Source organism: Macaca nemestrina, chromosome 17, assembly GCF_043159975.1.
Source record: "Macaca nemestrina isolate mMacNem1 chromosome 17, mMacNem.hap1, whole genome shotgun sequence".
In the NCBI taxonomy this organism is placed as follows: Eukaryota; Metazoa; Chordata; class Mammalia; order Primates; family Cercopithecidae; genus Macaca; species Macaca nemestrina.
In genome coordinates, this window is record NC_092141.1 from 47053297 (window position 1) to 47067032 (window position 13736).

Here is a 13736-nt window from a genome sequence, read left to right on the forward strand (position 1 = left end):
GGACCAGGAGTAGGATGGGGGAGGGGCAGGGCGCCGCTTCTGAGTGGAGAGGACGCGGAGTGGGTGAGGGGGCCTCGGGCACAGGGCAAGAGGTGGCAGGTCGGGGTGGGGGACAGGGAGAGCGGAGGATTTCAGATGAGGGACAGGGGGAAGGTGGGGAGGCGAGGGCAGGCCCCGCCAGTGGGAGGAGCCGCCTCCCGCGTCCAGCTGTCGGGGCTCCCTCCCGTTGCTGCTCCGCTATAAAACGCAGGCCGGCAGGATCGCTGCACCCGCGGCGGCCTTCTCGGTGCGCGACCCCCGGCCCAGAGGCCTCTTTGCTGTCGCGCAAGATGCGGATGCTGCTGGCGCTCCTGGCCCTCCTGGCCCTGTCCGCGGCGCGGCCATCGGCCGCTGCAGGTGAGCTCCCGGGCTCCGGCCCCAGGTGCCCCTCGGCGGCCCCCTCCGTGCCCCCAGCTCCTGCCCCGCAGAGGCTCCCCGCGGGCTGCCTGTGCGCGTTGGCGGCGCGTGGGTCCCGGGTTGCGTGTGCGCTGGGGGCCGCGAGGGTGCGGGAGGACCGAGCAGCGCGCGAGCTTGTGTGTGCACACGCGTGTCCGCGGCGGCCGGGGGAGCGTGTGCACGCGTGTACGCGGTGAGGGTGTGCGCGTGGCCGGCGTCCCGGGGCAAGAAGAGTTGGGAGTCCCTGATAAGGATGCTTCTCAGGCCGGGCGCGGGTGTTCCCGCCTGTAATCCAAGCACTTTGGGAGGCAGAGGCGGGTGGATCACCTGAGCCCAGGAGTTCGAGACCAGCCTGGCCAATATGGTGAAACCCCATCTCTACCAAAAATACAAACATTAGCTACTCGGGAGGCTGAGACAGGAGAATTGCTTGAACCCAGGAGCTGAAAGTTGCAGTGAGATCACGCCACTGCACTCCAACCTGCTGCACCGTCTCATAAAAAAGAAAAAAAAAAAAAAAAAAAGGATGCTTCTCAGACCGGCCTCAACGCAAGCCTTGTTTTCTCACCCAGCGTCCTCCGTCTGTCTGTGGGTTTCCGTCCGTCCTGCTGGGACTCAGCGCTGGGCGACTGCCCCGCGGCCAGAGCAAGGGCGGTGTGGCAGGGTCCTGGGAGTCCCCCTTTCCACCCGGGTTCCTTGCCCCTGAGGGTCGCAAGCTCCCCCGGCCTCCCTAGCCCCCAGCGCTGAATTGGGAGCCTGGTGGGCCAGGGCGGGGGGACCTGGAGCCCCGAGGCCTCTGCGGAGCCGGTCTTTCCGGACAGGGTGATTTTCGTTTAAAGATTAATGGTGAAGCCGAGCTCTTAATTATTCCTCTAGGTGGGAGGTGGCAGGAAAGGCATGTTAATGTTTGATAAGGAGCTAAAGGCGCTTCAAGCGGCTGTACACTGCGATCCTGGAGGCACCTTCTTTGCAACCCCAGACCCCATCACCAGAAGACCCCATCTGCCAGTTTTCAGCCCACCCACCCCTCGGATGGTTCTTGGGGTCCACGCAGGCTGAAACCTCCTCTCCCAAGTTAGGTGCTCCACCCTCAAAGCCTCGGAGTGAGGGGTGAAGGTGTCCTCTGCACAGAGGAGCTAGCATGTGCCCTTTGCAGCAGGGACTGGCTGAGCTGTCATAGAGGATCGAGGGGCATCTTGCAGCCTCTCCTCCGGGCCCCTGGGGGAAGAAAGAGAAAAAGCAGAATGTGAAAACTTTTATTTGTAGGGTTAGACACTGGAAACCTACTAAGCAGCTAGACAGTAGAAAGAGCAATGCTTTGCAATTCGGGCGCTTTGTAGCTGTGTGGTCTTGGGTAAGTCACTTCCTTTCCCATTTGCAAAACAGGTGTAGTCATTCTGACTTCAGGGGTTTTAAGGATTCGAATAAAATACTGGGTTTAAGTGCTTAGTGCAGTGCCTGTGTGGCACGTGGCCGGTGCTCCATATACCACCTTTATGGGGCTCTCCCCCAAGCCTGGGGCCAGTGTTAGGAATGTGTCTCAGCTCATCCCTCACACAAGCTGCGATCTCCTTTAGTGCCAAGGCTTTCTGACCGGGACCTGATGTCCATTCATCCCATGGGGGACTCAAGCTGAGAAGGGACCAGGTTGCATATGGAGACACCCAGAGCATCTCTGTCCATTGAGACAGGAGGACGGGAGAGGATATTTGGTCCCCTTCAGAGCCCCAGACCCCTGGCTGGGAGCTGCTGAGACTTTGCCCAGGGCACACTTGGGTTGTGCTGAGCTGTTTTTCAGGATTATCCCCTGTCCCTCAGAGGGGGAGGTGGGGTGAGCAAGGTCCATTAGAGACGCTTCCTCAGCCATCTTGAAACAAGGGGGAGGGGTGGCAGGTCAGTCAGGGTGGGGGGCAGTAGCTGGGTGACAGGCGACGGGCTCTCAGTCTCTAACCTGTGGTCAGGGTGGATGGACTAGGTAGGATGTGGCACTGGACACTGAGACCTATGGGTAGGTAGTCCCTTTCCTTCCCAGGCCCTCTTCAGAGTGACCTGAGTCAGTGGGCTGGTACTTATCTGCAAGGGTGGCCCTTTCATTCAACGAGGACAAGAACCTGAGTGGTGGGTGATCCTGCCACCAGAACCCCACCTTCCCTCCACGGACATGGACCGGACCCCTGACCTTGACCTCACCACCATTACGTTTTCCTGGCTTCTGCTTCCTGAAGAAGGTAGTTAAAAGCGCGTTCAGCCAAGCAGGTCAAAAGTCTTCATGATTAAGACAGTGGATCAGCAGTCACCACTACAAACCTAGGAGCTGCGACCAGAACCAGGGAAGATCAAATTCCTAAGAAAAGCTAAGCCTGGACCAGATGTGCCCCAGGGAGGCTGTGAGGCGAGTCACAGGGGGCTCCACCCTTCACAGCTGGCTCTTGGGGACACTGGCTCGAGGGAGGCTTCTCCTGGAACGGCTGCCCCTGTGGCCTCCAGTCAGAGGAGAGACCAGCCCAACTTTCAAAACCCCTTCTGCCTTCAAGACCTCTTCGGGTGGGGACATGGGAGGATTATGGCAAGGAACGGTCGTGGTGCAAATGCCCTCTGATTTATTATCTCCTCAGTCGCTGGCACTGGGAATTTGGTGGCTGCGCCTGTCAGAGGCGTTTGAACCAGAGCGACTCCATTTTGGGTGAGGGCTAGGAAAATGAGGCTGGGATTTGCTGGGCTGCATTCTCAGAAAGTCACACATTTCTAGCTCTAGATGTTTATGGTTAACGGAACAAATTAATAATGTTTATGACACAGACCCAGACTTGGGAAGGTCCAGATACCCCGATATCTGGAGACCAAAGGCATTCCTAATTTTGCTTTAAAAATAATAATATCGGCCGGGCACGGTGGCTCACACCTGTAATCCCAGCACTTTGGGAGGCCGAGGAGGGTGGATCATTTGAGGTTAGGAGTTCGAGACCAGCCTGGCCAACATGGTGAAACCCTGTCTCTACTAAAAATACAAAAATTAGCTGGGCATGGTGGTACATGCCTGTAGTCCCAGCTACTCAGGAGACTGAGGCAGGAGAATTGCTTGAAACTGGGAGGTGGAGGTTACAGTGAGCCAAGATCGTGCCACTGCCCTCCAGGCTGGGCAACAGAGGGAGACTCCATCTCAATAATAATAACAATGTCGATTCTTGCATAATATAGTAATTAAGAAAATTAATCCTTTATCACAAACACCTGTAGCAGAGCACACGTCCTCATGTATATAACGCATCAGACGTGTTCCTTCTCTGACTTTTGGGAATGTCCTACTCTGTCTATGGAGTAGCTGTCCTTTCACTACTGTACTTTTTTTTTTTTAAGGAACATTTGTATTTTAATTATTTTTATGTACAGAAAACTCAACAGTGTACATTTAACCCAGTTTAGTGGCAAGTTCTTTAGCCTTTGCCTTTTGGAGCTTGGCGATATGAGCCACAGACTTGGGACCCAGGACATTGCCGCCCCAGTGACAGCAGATCTCATTGTATCTCATTGTAATTGGTCCTGATAGCTTCCGCCAGCTTAGCCAAAGCGCCTTTGTCTTCTGAGTTCACCTGTGTGAAGGCGACAGTCACCACTGTACTTTCTTAATAAACTTTCTTTTCCTTTGCACTGCAGACTCGCCCTGAATTCTTTCTTGTGTGAGATCCAAGAACCCTCTCTTGGGATCTGGGTCGGGACCCCTTTCCTGTAACAGGCCTTCTGTCAGAGGAAGATTGTGGGGCTTGGAATGTCCGATAACTCTTCTGTGGAGACTGAGCAAAGGCAGAGCGCGAGCTGGAGGTTTCGGAGCTCTGCCCCACTACTGCTGGGGCTGGGGTGGCAAGTGGCCACTGCTCTCTGCAGAATCCACCCACATGGGGGTAACCCAAGTGCAGCAACTCCCAGGGATAGCAGAGCCCTGCCCGGGGCTGGGGATGGGCCATCAGGGGGAAGACACCGCAACTCTGAAAAAGGTGACGCCAGCAGAGCAGGAGAGGCAGTGATCAGGGCTGGGAAACTCCAAAGCCCAAAGCGGCTCTTCGTGGCCAGCTTTCCTGGGGATGCTCCCTCATGGCTCCTTCCCCATCCTGTCCCCATTCCAGGGACTCCGTCCTGGCTTAGACTATAAGGAGATGGGATTGTGGAGGCAGCCCAGGCAAGAAGGGAGAGGGCGGATGAGCTCAGAGGCCTCAGCTTTGGCTGAGTGGGAACCGTGCTTTTCTTAGGAATTTCCTCATCCTGAGTTCTTTCCAAGTCACTTCATTTCTCGCCTCTCTCTGCCCCTCCTTGGCTTTGGCCATCTGCTCCCAAAAGGAGGCCGTGGGGGTGGGGGTGAGGGGGAAGGAAGGAGTTGTCGATGGGATTTTACCAAGTGCCAAGCTGCCTAAAACCTCCTTTAATCCTCCCCACGGCCCTGTGAGGTGGGTATGTTTGTCTCATATTACAGGTGATACAACTGTGAGGCTCAGAGAGCTTAAGGGGCTTGCCCCCAAACCCATCTAAGGCCCCTGAGCGGCCTAGCCAGAATGCCAAGCTCTGGATGAGATGTTCTGTTCGCCCTGCTGGTGCAACCTTAAAAAAAATTAATAGACTTTATTTTTAAAGCAATTTTAGGCTCACATAAAAAATCAGCAGGAAGTACAGAGGGTTCCCATAGGCCCTTCTGCCCTGCATGCATTTTCCCCTCTTATTAACATCTTGCATCCATGTGGGACATGTGAGGTGCAGCCTTTTTTTTCAGAGATGCTGGGTTCTACTGCCCTGAGGCAGAGCCCTCAGCCTGGCCCCAAAGACCAGGACTGTGGGGTTGGGGGGCGGGGGAGAAAGCCTGGCTGCTTCCCCCCAGCGGGAGCCGTGAGACGCTAGCCAAGAAGGGATCTTAGTAACACGCGGTGGGGTGCGGGGGGAGGTGGGGAGGCATTCTGGGGAGGGACCGCCTAATCTCCTCCCTCAGCTCGGATCTGGGAAGGCTGCCCGGCTGAACCTGACTCTATTGTCCCAGGAGCGGAGGCTGGGCTGAGTCCTCCTCTTCCCCTCTCACCAGAGTCTCCCTTCCAGGTTTGGGGTGGGGGAGGTAAGCGGGGAGGAGGCGGCTGGTGACCAAGGAATGAAATATCCAGGCCAGCCCCACGTTAGAGCTGAGTGGCCTTGCAGGGGTTCCCTGGAGGGCTGGTGGCTGCTTGGCCTGGCCCCGCCTGGGGAACAGAGCCCTACACCAGCTGACCTGTTGATCAGCCCTGCTTAGTTTTCCATTGAGTTTCCCTAGGTCCTCAATCCTACTGCCAGGAACACGCCATCCCAGCCCAAGGGAGGGCTCCAACCCCAGGGGTAGGCCCAGCCTCTAATCCTCCTGTGTGTGGGAGCAACAGGACACACACACGCACACTTCACACCTTTCCTCTCTGCTCCAGAGTCACACTGGTGCTACGAAAGTCAAGCCAATTCCTCCAAGGACACCTGCTTGGGTGAGTACAACCAGTCCGGGGGACTGCTGTTTATGCATGGTGGGCACCACGCAGGCCGAAATGGAGACCCCGGAAGGGTGGGAAGGTGAGAGGTGATGGTGGCCTCCTAGGCAGATATCAGTTCCCAGCGCGCACACACACACACACACACACGCACGCTCTCTCTCTCTCTCTCTCTCACACACACACACACACTCTCTCTCTCTCACACACACACACACAGATATACAAATGCACACTCACACACACGCACACACACACTCTCACACTCACACACACAAACCCACACTCTCACACACACAAACACACACTCACTCTCTCCTGTCCTGGTGCTCAAGGACCAGGGAGTGTAGAGTGGCCTGAGTCTTCACTGGCACCTGCTGTCACAAAGAGGGCATCTGCGGAATGAATTGGCAGCAGCATTGAAGGAGGAAAGGCATTTTGCTGTTTCCCATAACAAAACGGGGAGTTGGTTCTATCCCAGTGACGCCCCTTGCAGGGGGCCTGAGCGATGGTCCTTTACGCTTTTATTCCAATGCTGATCAATTCGAATGCAAACCCTGCAGTCTGCTGTGTTTTGGTGACTGAGCAGTGCGCCCACCCGCTCCTGACCCTGGCCCTCCTGGTGTTGGGGTCACCAGGGTTCGGGGAACCAGCTCCTCCAGGGCTACTCCTCTCCCTCCCATTCCTCAGATGATACTCAGCGCCCTTCATCAGAAACCCCCAGGGAGTCCCACTCCTTTGCTTCCAAAGCCCTCTGCATCCATCTCCTTCAAACTCTCTGGCATCCCAGGGAAGCAGATTATCTCTGCAGCTCCCAGTTTACATTTGGGAAACCCAGGGCTTGGAGAGGTGATGTGCACCACCTCATGAAGTCGTCCCTGCCCTGGAGCTCACAGTTAACAGTTGGCAACTCTGTTCCCACCTTGTCCCACACCAGGGCTAGACTCCCCAGCCTTGCTTGTGTGTGTCTGTGGAGGAGGAGGAGGAAGGCCCAGGGAGGGTGAGGGCGGAGTTCTGAGCTGAGCATCCCTGAAGCACAGCCTTCAGGCCGCCTCAAAGCATTGCCGTGTGGGAACTGAGTGGGTGGGCCTGACTTCAGTGGGGCGGTGGGGGCTACACTTTGGTGCCAGGCACCCCTGACTCTCGCAATCCACCCTCTCTCCCTGCTCAGTGCCAGGCAAGTGGGGTGGAAACTGCCAGAAGGACCGCCAGTCCCCCATCAACATCGTCACCAGAAAGGCAAAGGTGGACAAAAAACTGGGACGCTTCTCCTTCTCCGGCTACGATAAGAAGCAAACGTGGACGGTCCAAAATAACGGGCACTCAGGTGGGCTGGACGGAGGCCCCGGGCAGGCCTGGGTACCCGAGCTCCCCGAGGACTGAGAGGATAGGGCTCCTCCCGGGAGGGCACGCCAGGCCCAGGCCCATCTGTGCTGTGAGGGGGCTGAAAATCCTATGGGGGAGGACAGCTTCCGAGAGGAGAGAACACTCTAGTATGTTTTCGGTACTTTCGTCAGACCAGTCTAGGATGGGGGGAAGGAAGCGTTCCAGGAAGAAGGACATGGGCAAAGCTGCGGAGGCATGAAACAGCTCAGCACGTTCGGAGAACTGCCAGGAGCTCTGTGTGGATGAAGAACAGAGAGTGAACCCAGGCGGAGCCCAAGCAAGGCCCAGGGGCAGCTGGGCTGGGACCCAGGGGCAGGTCACCCAGGCCTGAGGAGTTTGGACATTACCCCGAGGACGCCAGGGCACCACAGAGGAGGTGGACGCAGAGGAGGCACCAGGCCAGAGCTGCAGTTTGGGGCAGTGGAGGGTGCAGGAGAGGGGGAGACAGGCAGGGAGGCCAAGGAGGAGGCCAGGGAAAGTTCCAGGGCTGTCCCACCCCGCCCCACCTGTGCAGGCCAGGACCGGAGCCCATGAAGGGTGGGAGGCAGGAGAGAATGTCCCATCTGGGTGAAGCTGGGATGAGGGCCTGGAAGAGGCTGAGGGAGACCGGTTCGAGGACTCTGCCCCTTCTGTGCCCCCAGTGATGATGTTGCTGGGGAACAAGGCCAGCATTTCTGGAGGAGGACTGCCTGCCCGGTACCAGGCCACACAGTTGCATCTGCACTGGTCCAACTTTCTAGATAAGGGCTCCGAGCACAGCCTGGATGGGGAACACTTTGCCATGGAGGTGAGGGCCCCTTCCGGACTGGGACCTTGTCTGGGCTCTGGGTGTGCACCTGCCTTGGGCAAGCAGGGTAGCCCAGGTCCTTCATAGGTTGCCTCTTCACCCCTCCACCCCCACCAGGTGCACATAGTACATGAGAAAGAGAAGGGGACATCGAGGAACATGAAAGAGGCCCAGGACCCTGAAGACGAGATCGCGGTGCTGGCCTTTCTGGTGGAGGTGGGACTCCCATTCCTCACCTCCCAGGGAACCTGTGGCTGAGAGCTTCTTCTTAGGATCCAGAGACCTGGGACTCCAGCGAGGCAGGAGGGGGTGGGGAGACTCCAACTTCCACCTCTGTTTCTGGGGTTGCATGTCCCCGGGTCAGGTGGGGAGCCCAGAGCCTCAATCCCAGAAGCTGCCTGGCCTTCCGTCCCCAGATCAGGAGAATGAACTGGCCACCACCACTGGCTCCCTGCAGACTCTCAAGACCCTTCCCTCCCTTTCCAGGCTGGACCCCAGGAGAACAAGGGCTTCCAGCCGCTGGTGGAGGCACTGTCTAATATCCCCAAACCTGGTGAGTCAGGATTGGGGAGAAGGGCGTGGGGTGAGGAGGGGATTCCTCCCACAAAGGAAGGAGTGGGTGTGGGGGAGCTGGGCTCTCAGAGTGCAGGGGAAGTGGGGCTCCTTCTCCCACCCTCACTGACAGTGTCCTTTTTCCCCACCCCAGAGATGAACACCACGATGGCAGAGAGCAGCCTGCTGGACTTGCTCCCCAAGGAGGAGAAACTGAGGAACTACTTCCGCTACCTGGGCTCACTCACCACACCGACCTGCGATGAGAAGGTCGTCTGGACTGTGTTCCAGGAGCCTATTCAGCTTCACAGAGAACAGGTGCACAGGGCCCGGGGTAGGGCATAGATTCCCACTGCCTGGCTCCCCAGAAATTATCCCTCTGTCTGCCCTCAGAAGTCCCTCAGGATACGGGTGGGGAGCCCAGGGAACTGAAGTCCATTGTTAATCATGGACATTCACTGAAGACAGGCAAGAAAGGCCTGAGCCGTTCCATCACCAGACTGGGGGCTAGATGGGAGGCAGGGGAAGGTGGAATCATTCAGAAAATTGTGCTGGGGTTTCTACAATGAAGGAGGCTCTGGGGAGACAGCCGTGAGTCCAGAGGGCCCAAATGTCTGCCCTTGCACTACTTCCATTCCAAAACAGTGGTTCTCAAAGTGCGGCCCCTGGACCAGTGGAGTCAACATCATCACCAGGGGAATTGCTAGAAATGCTAATCCTCAGAGCTACTGAATTAGGAGCTCTGGGGGTGGAGCCCAGGCCTCTGGGGCCCAACAAGCCCGCCTCCCAGTTGATGCTAACGCATGCTCAAGTTTGAGAGCCACTGTCCTGTAGTAAGAGTAACAAGAGAAGCAGGCATTGCTGGCCCCCTGGGGTGTGAATGAAAGGAAGCCAATGGGCGCTTAGCCCTCACCTATGCCACGCACCTCATTTACATCCCCTATTCTTATCATCTTCACGACCACCTTGAGAGCCAGGGGTTCAGAGCCCCTCTTTCCTAATGAGGGCTCCCAGGTCAGGACGAGGTGCCTGCCTGAGGTCACACGGCAGGGAGTGCAGTTCCCCCTGCCCCCACCCGCTGAGCCCGTCGCTTTCGCAGATCCTGGCATTCTCTCAGAAGCTGTACTACGACAAGGACCAGAAACTGAACATGACAAACAATATCAGGCCCCTGCAGCGGCCAGGGCAGCGCGTGGTGCTCAGGGCCGGGGCCCCGGGTCAGCTGCTGCCCTGGGTCCTGCCTGCCCTGCTGGGCCCCACACTGGCCCGCCTGCTGGCCAGCTTCCTGCGATGATGGCTCACTTCTGCACACAGCCTCTTCCGTGCCTCAGCTCTCCAAGTCCTGGGATTCCAGTCCTTAGGCTTCCCACGTGGGACTTTAGGCATGATTAAAATATGGACATATTTTTGGAGAAACCTTTCTCAAGTGTGTTTTTAGCTTCCCACAACTACCGCACCCTGTCCCCCTCCACCCACCCCTGTTCCAGGGCGGGGGCTTTAAGGCCAGAAGATTTCTCCCGAGTAGGTACCACCAGGTGTCCTCACTCTTGTTTTCTGTGAATTCCGTGTCCACACCCCACTCCCTTCTACCGGGATCTGGACCTTGGAGAGATGCTGAAGACAGCTTGGAGTTTCATCACAGTGGAAGCTAGAGGAATTCCAATCTAATCTCTTCATCATATAGAGGGGGAAACTGAGGCTGAGAAAGAAGAGGCTGGGGCCGGGCATGGTAATTCACGCCTGTAATCCCAGCATGTTGCGAGGCAGAGGCAGGTGAATCACTTGAGCCCTGGAGTTCAAGACCAGCCTAGGCAACATGATGAAGCCCTGTCTCTACAAAAAATACAAAAAATAACCAGGCGTGGTGGTGCACACCTGTAGTCCCAGCTACTCAGGAGGCTGAGGCAGGAGGATTGCTTGAACCCAGAAGGTGAAGGTTGCAGTGAGCTGAGATTGCGCCACTGCACTCCAGCCTGGGCAACAGAGCGAGAGAGAAGAGGCTGCTCGGCTGGCTGGAGGCCGCATAGTGAGGCCAGGGCAGAGCCGACTGCATGGAGGCAACCCCAGCCCTGTGTGTTCTCCCCTGTGCTAGAGGTGAAAGGGTGTCCTGTGTGGGGATGGCCTAGGCAAGGTGGGCGACAGGAAGTTCGTTTGTTTGCTCAAATATTTATTGAGCATTTATGCTCTAGGCACTGGGGATATGGCACAGAATAAGAGACAAAAATGCCTGCCCCCCTGGAGTCCACAGTCCAGTGGAGAGACAGCCCATAAATGAAGCAGATATGTTGCCTAATAGATCGGGAGGCAGAGAGTGCATGGGAAAAAGAGAATTCAGGGCAGGGAGCCGGGCACAGTGGCTCATGCCTGTAATTCCAGCACTTTGGGAAGCAAGGCGGGCAGATCACCTGAGGTCAGGGGTTTGAGACCAGCCTGGCCAACATGGCGAAACACGGTCTCTACTAAAAATACAAAAATTAGCTCGGCGTGGTGGCAGGTACCCGTAATTCAGCTACTCAGGAGGCTGAGGCAGGAGAATTGAAACACAGGTTGCAGTGAGCCAAGATTGAACCACTACACTCCAACCTGGGCAACAGAGAGAGACTCCATCTCAAAAGAAAAAAAAAAAAAAAAGAACTCAGGGCAGGGAAGGTGGGAGGCCCTAAGAAAGGGGAGGCTGGGAGGAGGCCAGGGAAGGTGGCCTCTGGAGACTGCAAGTGTTGAGGTGCGGTGGGGAGGGTGCCTTCGGGGAGAAACAACAGGGAGAAATAGAGGGAAGGAGGGAGGAAGTGGGGACAGGGGAGGCAGGAGAGCGAGGTAGGGGGCATTGGTTTGGAGCAGGGGAGCTGTAGAGGTGAGGGCAGAACACAGGGACAGTTCAGAAGCTGCCGCAGCGCCCAGGAGCTGATCTGCTGATGGATTAGCAGTGACATATGAGGGAGGGCTCATGGGGGTGTCCAAGGATGTGGGGCCTGGTCCCTTGGGACTTGTCAGGAAGGTCCCCACTGCGGCCGTGATTACATCTCTATCTCTAACGGGTTGTTTTCCCTCCTGTGGCCCCGAGGGAAGTGGAGGGAGAGGAACTGGGAGGAGGCTGGTGAGAGGGGGTCCAGGACACCAGAATGAGAAGGAAAGAAGGGGACCCATGAGGTCCCTAAGCCAGGTCAGGCCCCAGGTGCCAGGAACTGAGGGCCCACAGCTCTCAGACCTCACTGTCAGGAGTAGGACTGGATTTTGGAATTCGTGAGCCTTGGAGTGGGGTTGGCTGAGTGAATGGGGGACCCAGGTTTCCCTGGCTGGGCATGAGGACCCCTCTGGCAGGCTGAAAGTCCGGAGGTAGAGAGCTTCCTCACAGGGAGGCGTGCCCACCAGGAGAGCACTGAGGGATTCCATCACCTGGTTCCAGAATCCCTTGCTGGCTGTGGGAGGGGAGCTGGTGGGAGGAGGTGGTCTCTAAGCCTTCTCTCTCCCCGTGCCCCCCATGCCCCTGACCACCCCCCGTCAGCCCAGGGAGAGGAGAGACGGCTGCTCCCCTCCCTCCTCCCTTTCCCTCCCTCTTCCCTTTTGTGACCAAAAATAAGTCCCCCCTCCCTTCCCTGGTGACCACGCAGCTGTGGGGGAGGGGTGGTAGTGCTGTTGTCATGGCAACCGCAGGCCGCCTGTCAGCAGGGGGTGTGTGGACGCAGAACCTGGAACCTGTTCTTTGGTTCCCACACAGACTGCGGGGAATCTAAGCTGCCCCTTCAAGGCTCAGGGCTCTGAGGTCAGAATGGCCCCTCCCTGCTCCCCAATGGCACCCTATCCCCACCCCCGTCCCTGCCCTCCAGACAACCTTAGTGAATAATGTGGCAGCAGGACCAGGAAGTCCTGACCTCTCCAACCCAAGGCAGAAGGCATTTGACCCTCCCCGTCCCCCTGGTCCCCAAATCATAAACCTGGCCAGCAGGAGCAAGAACGGGCACAGCTTGTCCACGGCCTGGGGCTCTGGCCACCTCCCATGTCCTGCCTGCCCTCCCTGTGGCCCAGAGGCCAGCGCAGGTGCTGCCAGCACTCAACTCCCAGCCAAATCGCCAGGGCCAGCCACTGCAGAAGTGGGCAGCTCACTCCGGGCACTGGCCCCCGCCTCCAGAGGCCCCCACTGATGGAGTTCCTTCTTGTGAACATGCGCGTGTTCATGAAGCGTTTCCTGTTAGTAAATTCACTCCCTCTGTGCGGCCCCCGCCACCCCCAGCAGACCCCACCCTGGGGATGGCGGCTCTGAGTTCCCTGTGCCCAGTCTCGTCTGGCTTCTGAGACAGTTTCCTCTGAGGGTGAGGGAGGAGAACCCCCTTATTCACAAAGAGGGTCCAGCCTGGCCCCGAGCCCTCCTTTCATTTATTTCTGATGCCCCGTGGGTGACCGCATGGGGTGCGCGCGCGCGCGCGCGCGCGCGCGCACACACACACACACACACACACACACACACACACACACACACACCGGCCTTCACTCCTTCACTGTAGCTGGTCAGGCCTGGGGGAGGCTCGCAGGCTAATGGTTTTACCCACAACCTGACTTCTCAGGGGGTCACTGGCCGGCGCCCAGCACAGCATGAAGCACATTTTTGGGTGCCTACCATGTGCCAGGTGGGGGCCATGCTGCAATCCCATCAGGGTGGCGTTATCCCTGCCACGGCATGGACAAGGAAGCCAAGGCACAGAGAGGGACCAGGCACTTGTCGGAACCTGGGGCCACTCCCCTGCAACTCCTTGGCTCCCCTGGCCGGCTCTATCCTTCAGCTGAGCCATCTGTGTCCAGGGAGGGTGAGGGCCGCAGCACCCTGTCCCACCCATCTCTGCCGGTTGCTGTCCATCCCCAGTGGGCCATCTCTTTGGCCCCCTGTTTAGATTCGGCATCCGGATGGGAGCCAGGGGCTAAAAATACTCCCATGTGTTTAGATGGTTCTTGGAAAATAAACTTCCCCATCTTGGCTCTTGGTTTGCACACTTGCTGGCCTTGCTTCCTGTGGCTCTGATCTGACAGTGTGGGGGTGGGGGAGGAAGGCGGGGTGGAGGAGGGTCTACAGGGGGCCTGGAGTCGTGGGGGCGGTGTGG

At 57.6% G+C, this 13736-nt stretch overlaps 1 protein-coding gene across 1 annotated transcript; it reads left to right on the forward strand.

Moving 5' to 3' along the window:
- The first annotated feature begins 236 nt into the window (after positions 1-236).
- LOC105476870 (carbonic anhydrase 4) lies at positions 237-10075 on the forward strand. Its single transcript, XM_011733151.3, has 8 exons — positions 237-396; positions 5865-5918; positions 7093-7248; positions 7949-8094; positions 8212-8310; positions 8581-8647; positions 8801-8964; positions 9746-10075. Exons 1-8 carry the CDS (start codon positions 330-332, stop codon positions 9938-9940), a joined length of 948 nt encoding a protein of 315 aa, XP_011731453.2. The 5' UTR covers positions 237-329; the 3' UTR covers positions 9941-10075.
- Positions 10076-13736: the final 3661 nt, after the last annotated feature.